General features: G+C 47.9%; 1 protein-coding gene across 2 annotated transcripts; it reads right to left on the reverse strand.

Annotated features, from left to right (window-relative positions):
- Nucleotides 1-1175: 1175 nt before the first annotated feature.
- On the reverse strand, nucleotides 1176-10564 carry LOC120536594 (carbonic anhydrase 7-like). 2 transcript variants are annotated; one of them, XM_039764993.1, is made up of 9 exons: nucleotides 10479-10564; nucleotides 6053-6114; nucleotides 4885-4911; nucleotides 3652-3816; nucleotides 3275-3420; nucleotides 3094-3183; nucleotides 2951-3014; nucleotides 2654-2820; nucleotides 1176-1790 (listed from the first exon to the last, which is right to left on the reverse strand). In XM_039764993.1, the coding sequence occupies exons 1-9, from the start codon at nucleotides 10547-10549 to the stop codon at nucleotides 1542-1544; spliced, it is 1041 nt and encodes a 346-aa protein (XP_039620927.1). In that variant the 5' UTR covers nucleotides 10550-10564; the 3' UTR covers nucleotides 1176-1541. The 2 variants fall into 2 exon arrangements, with proteins under 2 accessions (XP_039620927.1, XP_039620928.1); XM_039764994.1 differs by lacking the exon at nucleotides 10479-10564 and adding an exon at nucleotides 10218-10390.
- Nucleotides 10565-12944: the final 2380 nt, after the last annotated feature.

Consider the following 12944-nt stretch of genomic DNA (forward strand, 5'->3'; position numbering starts at 1 on the left):
CAGGTGTTCCAGATGAGGTGACACGGGTTAGAACCTCCGTAGGAAGTCTGCAGGTCGACTGATGATGAGTGATGCCCGCACGGCCCGTCAGTCCTCCGAACTCTACGTTCTCCACTCCTGTGGTTTTAGTGTTAACACTCGTGCATTGCCTTTGGCAAACTTACCCCTACCCAATCCAGACCTAATGCCACTGTGGTCCCCGTGAGTATTAAAGCCCCATTAAAGCGAACCCACCTTCACCACTTCTCCAGATATAACCAAGACCAATGGGTGTCACACTTACCAGCCTGCCACTATGAAACCCACCCCATTATGGTGACTCCCCTCAACCTTCTGAACCCTGTGAGAAAGAGCGGCAGTCTGCCCACACTAGGTGTCCTTTGTTGAGTTTATTACTTCAATCACTCAAGACATAAAGACAAGCCATAAAATATAAAATCAGATTTGTATTTGCTAAAGTAGGAGAAGACCACATGAGTGGAACCCACCACTGAGGAGTCGCCAGTGAGAAATTCACTTGGCCTTTCTTCCTTTCTTGAACTCGGGCCTCTGGATTTGGGGTGCAGATTCCAGCCGTCTTAACCTGTTGACCTAAAGGGAGCCACACCCCCCCCACCTCCCGGTGACCAATCAGATTCCGACTCTGAGGGAGTATTTTATTTATCGCCAGCTCTCTCCATTTCAGTCTTGCTACGTTCACCCCTCACCACCTGAATTGACTCCAGAGACCCCAACATGTCACCAATAAGCAATTCGCTGTTCTGGTGCCCCTCACTTGAAGCTGCTGGGTTCACAGTGCAGAGTCCAGCCTTCTTAACCAATTAACAGAAAGGAGGCCACACCCCCCAAACCTTTGTGACCAATCAGATTCTGACTTACCTCCTCTTTTCTCATTGGGTTCTCCCCATTTCACACTCATTCCCCTTCCCACCTTTATGGACCCCAGAGGTGTCAGCAATGAGAAATTCATTTGAGCTTGAACCCGGACCTCCAGATCTGGAGTGCCTTAGCCAGTTGATTTAAAGGGGTACCTTCCCATAATCCCATCCCCAGTGACCAATCAGGCTTTAAACTGCGAGACCACCTTCTCATCTTTTCTTGGTGGGTTCACTCCACACCCGATATCTCAGTGGGACTCATTCCTCACACTCAGAGTTCAAGAACCAGCCGAGGTCTCACTTTTTAGCATTTATTGAGAATTTAAATTGATTGAAAGATAAGTATACAGTTTTATAACATTTCATTTCAACATCAGTAATCGCACGCGAGCAGCAGGCTTTGTGCATTCGAGTCTTCAAAGCAGCAGCAGAATGAAGGTCTCCCCCCGGCCTCGGCCACAGGGTCCATTTGGCTTCAGCTTCTCACAAGGGGAGGTGCTGATGGATTTCGAGGGTGGGATGTTGTCTTAGAATGCAAATCTGACAGGCCCCCACATACCCCCATTAGTTAGTGCCCCCTCTTTGTTTGTGGTCATCAACATCACGTCCAGCCGTAAATCGCAGTGGCCTGTTTCATCCCCCCCCCCACATCTCCCCACTCTCTTAGTTTCTGAAGAGGAGGCTCACCAGGACCGGCAGACTCAGCGCGGTCAGTCCCGAGAGAGACGGGAGCCGTGTGGCGTCTTGTCCAGAGGTGCTTTTGGTGGTGGTGGAGGTGGGGACTGTCGTCGTGGTGGAGGCCATCTTCACCGAGGTCATTACCTGCCTGGAGTTGAGTGGCTGCGGGGGGCGGAAGACGTTCACCAGTGGGTCGTTTTTGGCATTAAGCAGGGTGGCGGGAAAGGCGTTGATCTGTGCAGGGAAAGAACAGAGCTGGTGACACCGGTGGGTAACCATAGACAGAGAACCTGAAGATGACGTCCCGCCATCACCTTCCTACATTTTGTGGCTTGTGCTGCGGCCGTACCTCCTGCCCTGTTGGATCCCACTAATCTTTAACTTGGTACCTTTGACTTTGCCACCCTCGATCCAGACCTGGGTTCAAGTCCCGGCCTGTTCACATGTTTTGGAGATCTTAAAACCCTGACCCTCTCTGATCTCTAACCCCTTCCATGTGTCTTCTCTCTGGTCCGATGCTGTTAGATTGTGGTTTCTCATAGCTGTTGTACCCCTTTTGGGCCACGTGACCCACCACCCTGCAGTCTGAATGTTAACATCTTACTCTTCTTTACCCCAGCCATCCCTGGTCTTAAGGCTTCTTATTCTTGGGCTTCACTTCTCAGTACCCTGATCATGACAGGTCTCATTTTTTCTCTGATCTTCATATCCCACCTCCTCACATCTGTATAGCCCGAGTATCACTTTTTGGGACACGTGACCTCCTCACCCCCTCCATTCCTTACCCTGATCCTGTCTGATCTTCATATCCCTCCTCCTCACTTCTGTACAGTCTGACCCTGTAAGACTGTTTTTGGGACACTTGGCGCCCCTCCCCAAGCCCCCGCCCCCCCCGATCCTCTTTGATCTTCTCATTCAGTCTCCTCCCATCCCTCCACTGCCTGGTCCTAGTGATTCTTGTTTGTCCTCTTCCTTCCTGCTCCGACCCTCTCACTTTCCCCGTCACAATCCCCGAGTTCCAACCCCTCAGGTTAGCCGTCACTCCTGGGTTCGGTCAAGGCAGCCAAAATGCCCTTCGGCCGGTCACTCGTACTCACCAAGGACGGAGGAAGCAGAATTGGATTCTTGAAAACAGTCCAGATGACGGACTCTGAGCAGTTTGGGGTGGTCAGTGACCCCGAGTAGCGGAAGTACTGTGTCAGATCGACCCCGGTCAGCAAGGTATTAATAGAAATGCTCAGAGAAAGGTTGGATATTTTGCTATCTGGAGAGAAAAGAGAAACCAGAAAAGATGAGACCATTACATGTATGGAGTTGGTGCAAGATCTGGGACCACAAGGGTACCCCAATGTGGCAGATGGGGGCAGTGGGACCACAGCGTCAGTCAAACTCACTTGTCATGCTGATGTTCTTTAGGATGTTGCTCAGCCCTGTAGGGTCCACATCGATGGATGTAACCTAAAAGTAAGAAAGAGGTGAGATTAACAGACTGAGGGGGACGTGGTCCTCACACATGTGGACAGGTGTCTTCACTCACGTTGATAAAGAAGCCAAGCACAGCGATGCCCTGGGGGTCACTCATGGCTGTAGTGAGGTTGTCTTCACCCCTGGTGTGGACGATGTGGAGCTGTGGTGGAAGGAGCAGAGCGAGTGAGAACATAAGGGACAGATGACCCTCAGTAGACCCCACACATACACACACGGTGACCTGCGCTCACCTCCATGGGGTACTGCTTCCCGTCGAGGCGGTGCTCCGATCCGGGGTTGGTCACGTTGCCCCAGTGAAAGTGAAATTGCTTTGCCATGTACTTCTCGGGCAGACCACCGCCGCTGATTGACACGCCGTCTCCCAGCTCTACTTCCACTAGGGGGCAGACAAGAGGCATGTTTCATTAAAACACTTAGTGCTCTAGCGCCCGTGTCTGGTGGGCAGCACTGGGTCAATGAGCAGACAGCGCATGCCGAAGTGGGATCTTAGATGGCTGTCAAGTCCCACCTCACCACATGGGAATGCACCTTCCCATTTTGGATACCAGACTGGCCATTGGCTAGTCATGCCCCCAAAGTGAAGCAACACCCCCTGCCATGCTGTTACCTGAGTGGCCATTGTTCGTTATGCCAACCGTACTGTTGAGGCTGTCATAGCCGGTAAAGTTGAAGGCCCCCAGGCTGGCATTATAGACAGCTGCCGATGAGTTGATGTTGATGGGCGACTGTTTGGTCCCGTTGCACATTCCTAAGGTAACCCAAGTGCTGGGACCTGCGACGAAGAAGAAGAAGAGGGAGAACAGTCAACCTTCAGAAGAACTGGAAATAAAAGTGCCCGGCGGGACAGGGCGGCATCTCTCTTCACTAGCGCCAGTCATGTTTCTAATTTTAAATGACAAGGACTTGACTTTGCCATGAAACCAATCATCGGTCACGACTTCCGACCAAGCGTGGAATCGATCCGCTTTGACTTGTAGGTGGGTGGCACAGCAGAGGAGGATGAGCTTCACTGCTCAGGGCACCCGGGTTCAACTCTCGGCCGGGTCCTGAGTGGGAGCTCAGTGTGTTCAGATTTGAGGACATGAAGTGGAGAGTACCGGGTGTGAGGATGGGGGTCCGGTGCGATTTCTCACAGGTGATAGAGGTCTTTGAGCATTGTCACCATGTCCAGGTAGGTTTTTTTTCTGCCACCAACCGCACTCAGGTCACAATCCAGGTGATCCGGCATGCGGTGAGTGCAGCAACGTGCTGTAATTGGCGCATGTTACCAACCTCCTCCTAAACACATGAAGGTTAAATGTGGAACCCCCAGATTGGGGGTTTGCAGATGACTGTGTGAGCACAGCTCCCTGAACTGGGTGGGTGTGTCGTCTTCAGGTGGAGCTGCCTGGGTGGGCTCCACCTCCCTTTAAACTTAAAAGCGGGTTCACAATTTGAATGGAGCTGTGCCAGCCAGAATTCTGTAAGCTACTGCCACCTAGTGCAAGTACTGGGAAATGCACTAAGCAATTCCTTTTTATTTTTATTGCCCTGCAGACTTATCCCAGCAGAGGGTGACAAAGGTAACAATAAAAACCAAGTGTTAATTTTAATAGATTCATTTTAAATAATATGGTTTTGTTTAGCGTCATGCAAATATTTTCAGTCACACTTTTTAAGGAGTTACGTCTACACATCAGAGAGACGCCCCAAACACGGGTATTATGGTCTATTGATAAGCATAAAATCAGAGGATGTGCAAAAGAGTAACAAGTCAGGACCCCTCGCCACCTCCCATGGTGGCTCACTGGGTCACAAAGCCATTAGGAATTTGCTGAATGGGACAAAACTGGGAACTCACCACAGTCTGCGTTGTTGTAGCACCACTCTGAAAAAGAGAGAGAAAGAGACATGAGGGGGCTGAGGTTAACAAGGGGCGCCCCCTTGTGGTCGGCATCTTCAAGAGCAGCCCCAGGGTGTTGTTCAGTGATGTGGAAAGACATTTTACTAATCTTTGTGGTATATAGCGCCTTTCACTAACATTCTGTCACTGTGTTTTAATCTTTTTCCACATTTTATACGTCACAAGTGAATTAAATGGGTCACATGAGGAATTAGGGTGGGGTGTCCAAAGCCTTACTGCTACACCACAATACTGATGGGTGGGAGGCACCCCAAGAAACAAAACTCCACTTACTGTAAGCCTGACCTGGAATGACATTTTATCACACAAAAGTACACATTTTTTATATGTTATATAGCGCCTTGCACTGATAAGCATCATACTATTACCGTTTACATTTTTTGAACCACGAGAATTAGGATGGTAGTCCAAACCCTAAACCGCTCAGCCACCTTACTGATGGGCACAAGTGGGGTCTTAACCTGACGGGCAAATGGGAGGTGGATGTGGGCGAATGGTGCCCCCCGTGTGGTCGGCATCAACATGAGCCACTTCAGGGCTCAAAGTGCCACCCGGGGTCAGGGTGCTCGGTGAGTCTGATCTGGAGTGACGTTGTACATGTTATATAGCGCCTTTCACTAGTAAGCGCCATCCTATTATTGTGTTTCAATTTTTCTATTCCCACATTTTATACTTTACAAGTGGATCACGTGGTGAATTAGGAGGGCAGTCCAAAGCCTTAATGGCTTGGCTACAGTACTGTTGGGTAAATAGGGGGTCTTGTCGTGTGTGGATATCCCCCATTCATTGTCTAATCCCCCCACAGTCTGGGCTTCTCTCAGCTCATTTTAAAACTGACCTGTCTAGTGGTCACCTCCTCAGTTCTGGGGGCTCTTGGTTCACTTCTTCTCTATTTTACTGTCTGTTCTCCTCCTATGTCTGGGGGGCTCCTAAGCAACATTTAGGGACTTTTAAAAACTTGACTTGATGAGAAATTAAACAGATAGGACTGGTGAGCTTGGTTGGCCTGAATAGCCTGCCCTCGTTCTAATGTTCTAAAGGGAGAAAGCTGGCACATCGGAAAACACCCAGGGCTGGCAAACCATCACCCAAGTTGGACACTCACCAGCAGACACCAGCAGAGCGGGCAGCCAACAGAGGAGGAGGAGGGGCACCGACATCTTCAATCTGCAAAGTAAGGAATTAGCAGACTCAGTGGCTAGAAGATGGACATTGGCATCTCACCTGGCATGGTGCTCAGCTGGGCTGCCATGCTCAATGACTCTCCCCACCACCCCCTTTGAACCCTTGTTCCATATCTCAATCACATCCAGTAAGTTCCTCTTTTGTACTCCCAAGACGGACTCTGAAGTCACTTGTGGGTTGTGTGGCACAGCAGGCGTTTGGGCTGCAAGACCTTTGAGGAGCTCTGATTTAGGACAGGAGGTCTCTCAGAGGTCAGCTGTCCTGGCCGCATGGAGGAGAGACACCACTGATGAGTGTCCATGGAGGTTCTTGGGGCTCTGCTGGTAGCCTGAACCTTCTGTGGTCTGAGGTAACGGCTCGTGTCGATCCTAAAGAGGTCTGCCGATGGCCAGATACTCCGGTCGGATGAGGCTCAATGGGGTCCCTCCATCTCCCCTGGTAGCTGAGTGGTTTGTGTGGCCTCAGGTGCACTCGTTTGTGGAGCCATTGCAGTCCTGTGGGGGTGACCCCCAGTGTGTACCCCAAAGAGTCCTTTTGTTTCAATACCCTTGACTCTCAGTCATTAGAGTTGAATGGTTCGCTTTGCCCCAATCAACTCAAGTGTATGTCCACTGGTGGTCTGTCACTCTGGTCAAGCAAAGGAAACCCTCAGTGGGCTTTAACTTCAAGATTGTTGGCTGGTCATCCAGGTTCAAAATGCATTGGGGACTCCCAGTGAGTTCACGTGTCGGTTCACCAAAGGGTCAGCCAGGTGAGTGTGGTAAAGGAGACCCCCAAAGGAGCTCCTGCTGATGGTCATCCACTCTGGTGCCACAGTCAGTTCTCCCCTAGTGATTTCAGTGAAATTGCTTCGGTGGCCCCAGACGTACTCATCTTCATGTCCACTGGCAGTCAGCCATTGGGGTCCCATAGAGGTCATTCCTGAGGAGTGCCCATGGAGACTCACTGGGGGTCAGTCGGTCTCTTCTGGTAGCCATGAACCTCAGTGATTTGAGCTGAAAGGCTACTGTCGCTGCACATGAGTTCATTTGCAAGCCCACTTGTGGTCACTCCAGTAAACTTCCACAGAGGCTCAGAGGTGGTCCAAGTGGTCTTTACTCCAGGATCGCTGGCTGGTCACCCAGAGTTCAAAAGCATTGGGGACCCCCATTGTGGTCCAGTGCAGTTCCAGCCAGGGGTCACTGCCACTCCCATCTGCCAGAAGTGATTCCCAACAGAGGGGCAGTCAGTCCACCCTGGCTGATCATCTGTATTTTAGTAGCAGGACTGACCACAAGTGAGTGACCACAGGCCCACCTTTATCAGGGACAGACTTCTGTTACATTTTCAAGAGGACACTCCTTGTGGGCTGTGCTGCAAATGTAAGGAAGGTCAGCCAGCCTCAAGTGGGAGCAGTGAGTCTGCGGAAAGTGACTACTGGAGAGGGTCAGTCAGTGGCCATTACTGCTGGTGACCTTCACTTCAGGAGGACTGGCAGGTCCACCACTCCGTAACAGTCTGGGTCACTCACACGGAGCTTCTTGCAAGTCCACTAGAAAGCCAATTAGGTTAATGTGGTGAAGGTGCCCCCTCAGGTCCATTAGGTGATCTGTCCATCCCAGTTGGCACAAATGATTCTCATTTGCCATTTTGGGGGACTTTGAGCCTGAAAGTGTCAATTCCTGGCAGATTTAAAGAACTCGACTGGACTGCCAGTCCAATGAAGGGTCAGCCGGCTCCACTTGTCCAGTGAAAGGTCGGTCAATCCGTTTTGATTTTGTGCTGTCATTTTGTTCCTGCCGTCGCCTTTAGGAATGGAGCGCCCAGATATCATTAAGCAAAATATATGAGAGAAACGGGGAGAGCTGTGTGTGCGCGTGCGCAAATCCTCACTGGCGTGGCGTCCCGTCCGGGAATGGCTGCCGCCCAATGCGCCCAGTGCATATCGCAGTGTGCTCTCTGAGCAGGATAAACGGGATAGAACAGAAATAAATGGATGGGGATGGATAATGCGTCAAAATGGGTAACTTGGTGAGATTCCCACCTGGAAATCCAGCAGCCGACCCGAAAGGAGCGGCGACACTGCGCGGTCCTGCCTTAGCGCGTCTTTGACTTTGACTAGCGCGTACCAGCGGCTCTCATTAAAAGCAGCTTCAGTTTCATTCAACTGGACCGCCTTCGACATTTTTCCTAGAAAATACGGTCACCCGAAGAGCGCCGGGAACAGTCTGAGTGAGGATCGGTGGCCGTACTGGTTAATGTGTTTGAACAGAAAGACAACCAGCACCTCGGACAATGGCCACCGCCGCCTCCATCTGCTGGCTGCCTTTTTAAAACGCGGACCATTTGACACCCGGGGAGGGGATCGAAGTCATCCATCTGATGTATTACCGTAAACACACATGCAAATGGGGAGCCGGCCGAGCGGCTTCAGAGGCGTAAACGTGAGCACGAAAGAGCAGCAAACACCGCCGTCCCTCGAGTCGCTGTGCGCTGACCTCGGAACGAACGAGCCTAGAGCGTCTACGGGCTGCTCGGGCACTGGCACTCCGTCCGTTTACCGACACCGACAGACAGACAGACGGATAGATAGATAGATAGATAGATAGATAGATAGATAGATAGATAGATAGATAGATAGATAGAGTGAAAGGCGCTATATAATAGATAGATAGATAGAGTGAAAGGCACTATAACATAGAGTGAAAGGCGCTATATAATAGATAGATAGATAGATAGATAGAGTGAAAGGCACGATAGATAGATAGATAGAGTGAAAGGCGCTATATAATAGATAGATAGATAGATAGATAGATAGATAGATAGATAGATAGATATGAAAGGCGCTATATAGTATAGATAGATAGATAGATGTTGATAGCAAAAGGCACATAGCGAAAGGCACTACTGTATATAAGTATATAAGTGATAGACATGATAACACTATAAAGAAATATATTTGCTTTTTAACAAGAAATGTGGAATAAGTCTACCTGATTGAAGTAATAATAAAAACCTTAGGTGGGTAGATATATTGAATATGTAATAGAAGATATATAGAGTAAAGTGAAAGACACTATATAATGCATAGGTAGATAGAAAAGGCCACTATATAGTCAACAAATAATTATAAAAGACAATCTATAACAGACAGATAGATGTGAAAGGCACTAGATCATAGCTGATATAAAGCACTGTGTAGTAAACAGAAAATGAGGTAGACAGTGAAAGGCAGTATATAATTAGTAGATAAAAGGCAGTAATAGATGCAAAATATACCAAACAGAGGTATATAATTGAGAAAGTGAAAGACAATTTAGTATAAAAAATTATGTAATAAATAATATGAAAGGTACTATTTTAGAAATGAAAGGCACTGCAAAATAGATAGATAGATAGATAGATAGATAGATAGATAGATAGATAGATAGATAGATAGATAGATAGATAGAGATTGAAAGGCACTATATAATTATTAGATATAAAAGACACTATTTACTTGAAAGTGTAACAGAGTAATGCTTAAGGACGCCTTGCCCGATTTGGGGTGATGGAGCCTATCCTGGCAGCTCTTGAGATGACGCCAGTCCATCGTATGGCCCAGTCACGCAGACACTCACGCACGGCTAAACTGGAATAGCCCGTTTATTTCACACGCGAGTTTTAGGGGTGTCTGAGGAGAATCAACGCAACGCCCTGGTCGTGAAGGCAGCAGCGCTGATCAGAATCGCCGCCAGTCCTTTTTTTTTTTTTTTTTTTCCATTTTTAGATCTCCGTTTCTGCTCCGCTTTTTTCATTCCGACTCTTCCAATGCGCTGCTTCTTACCTTCCTAGCAATGGCGCATATAAATAAAATGCAATGACCTCTGCAAGTTCGTTCAAAACGATGAAGATAAACTGTTGTTATAACATTTGCAATTCAAGTAAACTATAAACGTTCTTTTTTATCGATCGTTTCCCGGGTCTTTCTGTTGTCTCACTGATGCGTCTGCTTTCTCTTTCAATATTCTCCGACTACAGGTTGACTCACTCTACTCTTTCTATTAATCCGTCAGATTAGGAATTAATGGCCATTTCTTGTTTCATATGGCGCCTTTCACGCTGACCTGCTCATTTTTAGGACTGTTCACATGGCTGACCCATCTGGCCAGGCGCTGTTGAGTCGGGCGGGCTGCGCTCCGTGTTGTCCTCCCGGAGCGAAATTTTAAAGATCACAGTGTTACTGATGAGGAGTTGCATCAATTCACATATTAGTCTTCTATAGGGCCCCTAAAATGGCAGAATCTGTGTGTTTTAATTACAGTACCTTAAAAAAAACAGACACTATAAAAAAGAAAGAAAGCCCACCCTTCGGCTGTCGTCCATACCTTATAGTGTGCACTTTGGGTCCCGGCGGCTCGGCGAGTGGCTGCTTGCCCGGCGGACCCGATGTTTTCATACCTGCGCCAGGAGGATGTGGGTGTGGGAGTCCTGATGTCATGAGCCTCTACGTACTGTTTTGACATTTTGGAATCCATCAGTCATTTTCCCGAGGCTGATCCTCCATCAGCTGCAGATGTGTGCGTGTGTGTTTGTGTATGTGTGTGTGTGTTTAGCGGATGGCATCTTCCTGTTCCTCCTCTTCCTCGTGTTTTTATTTATTTATTTATTTTTTATTTTTTTGCAAGTGGCAAGAAGTTATGCAGGTCAAAAGTCACTCGTGCCAGGATTTGTACCCGCTGGGCCAGTTGGGGTCTGTTAGCTCTTCTTCGAGGCAGAGTGCTAGTCAGACCATAAACCGAATGACCCCGCCTGGGGCTGACCACCCATGCATGCCTTCTGGACACGACTGGCGTTTACAGACCCGCAATTTAAGTAAGTGCGCGGAGAGAAGGGCGAAGCAAACCGACGAAAGGCGCTTCACCAAGTCAGGGTCGGCTGGTGCTCGGCCGCTCTCGGTCAGCTGTGATGGCCATGTCCACAACCTCACGAGTCCAGCACAAGTGTGCTTACACCAAAGCCAAATAGCGGGTGAAATGGACATCTCGTGCCTTGCAATCCAGCTGGTGTACCATGTGCTGCACACTTTTAAGGGGGAGACAGTGCACCCCACTCGTGGGTCAGGTCATCAACCGTTTGTGTTTTGCGTGTTGTCAAAGTTTCCATATGGAGTTTTATTTAACTGGGGCCTTTAAATGATTCCAGTTTTGTGTGTCGACCGCTGCTTTGCCCCCGCTGCAGCTAGGATGGGCTCCAGACCACGTGACCATGAACGTGATTGAACTGCATTGATGAATAAGTACCCCGGAAATTGGCGCTGGTTTGTAAAAAAAAAAATAAATAAATAATAAATAAGAAAATAAAAATAAATACACCGCGATGGTGTTTGTGTGAAAAGGAGACGCGCAATTAAGAAGAGTTATGGCACAAATCGCGTAAAACGAGCACAGCAAACTGAACGGGTTAGGACAAGGAGGCCATGGGGCGGGGCTTGAAAAGAAACGAAGGCGCCTATTGGCTGGCGGCGACTGAAGCAAGGCGTTATCTATCTATCTATCTATCTATCTATCTATCATGTAGCACTTAAAACGTCTATTATATAGTGTCTTTATCATCTATTTCTCTATTATACACTGCTTCTATCCAACTTTTACATCTTTTTATCTGCTCGATAGCGTCTTTTACGCCCATCTGAATGCTTCCGTCTACCTGTCTGCCTATCTGTATATCCATTATATGTATATTTCCTTTCACATCTACCTATTAGATAACGCCTTTCACATCTGTCTGTCTAATATGCAGTGAATTTTGCATCTCTGTTTTATGTAGTACTTCTATCTATATATCAGTCTATCTGTCTAAAAAAGGGTATCGTTAATATCTGTCAATTATTTAGTGCCTTTCACAATTGTCTAGTGTCTTTCATATCTATTACATCAGGGGTGCACAATGCGTCGATCGCGATCGACCGGTAGATCGCAATGGTAGTGCAGGTAGATCGCGTTGCATTAAAAAAAATAAAAATTAAACGTTAGTCTATCATATATCCTCTCTATGGCATTTGCCTCTTGATCGACATACCGGGCGGCCAGTCTGAGATCTCGTTTCTTCTAACACACTGGTCATCTCGCACAAACGATCAGATCCACGAGCTACCGCAAAACTCCGGCTGTGATCGAGTTAGCCTTCCAATTTATATCGACTAAAGAAGGGATTTAAAAAAAATGTTGTTTATGGGCTGGATGTGGAATTGGAAGGGGATTTTTTTTCTCACAATGTCACAATCGAAGTGCGTTTGTCTGATCTGTCGATCTATCATTGCTATTCCAAAGAAGGAAAATGTGGGAAGGCACTTTGGAACTGTTCATAAAAACTACGAAACTGACGTCCTTCTGAAAAGCGATCTGAGAAAGAGAATGGAGAGGGAACTAAACTCGCAGTTAATCGGACAGCCGTCATTTTTCACTAGGCTGAATTCAAAAGCAAAGGCAGACACACGAAGCATCGCTCCGGGTGAGTCACTCGATCATTAAGCATAAGAAGTCCTTCCAAGAAGAGGAATTCCTGTGGAGATTTCGAGATCCCTGGCCGGAGAAAAAGGAGTTTCTCCTTGTCATTAAACATGAATACAAGCAACTTAATAACGATCAATGGCCGCTAGACTTGGCATTTTTTTTCCGATCTGACCAACATGTTGAATGAGCTTAAATTACAGCTGCAAGAGAAAAGAGAAAACCAATCTGGTCAATATGATTAGCTCAGTTAATGTTTTCAAACGAAAAATGCAACATCTGTCCTCAAAGCTGCAGCGCCTTCATTTGGGGAACATCCAAAAAACTCGCGTCAGAGCTGGA

Source organism: Polypterus senegalus, chromosome 10, assembly GCF_016835505.1.
Source record: "Polypterus senegalus isolate Bchr_013 chromosome 10, ASM1683550v1, whole genome shotgun sequence".
Classification (NCBI taxonomy): domain Eukaryota; kingdom Metazoa; phylum Chordata; class Cladistia; order Polypteriformes; family Polypteridae; genus Polypterus; species Polypterus senegalus.

Bases quoted from the DNA above. Each gene is read 5' to 3' on its own strand.
- LOC120536594 (XM_039764993.1), bottom strand. From the start codon at position 10,549: ATGAAAACATCGGGTCCGCCGGGCAAGCAGCCACTCGCCGAGCCGCCG. The intron at 3,184-3,274 runs GTGAGCGCAGGT...CTTCCACCACAG, and splicing joins GGAAGCAGTACCCCATGGAG to CTCCACATCGTCCACACCAG. The intron at 2,821-2,950 runs GTGAGTTTGACT...TTTTCTCTCCAG, and splicing joins AAAGAACATCAGCATGACAA to ATAGCAAAATATCCAACCTT.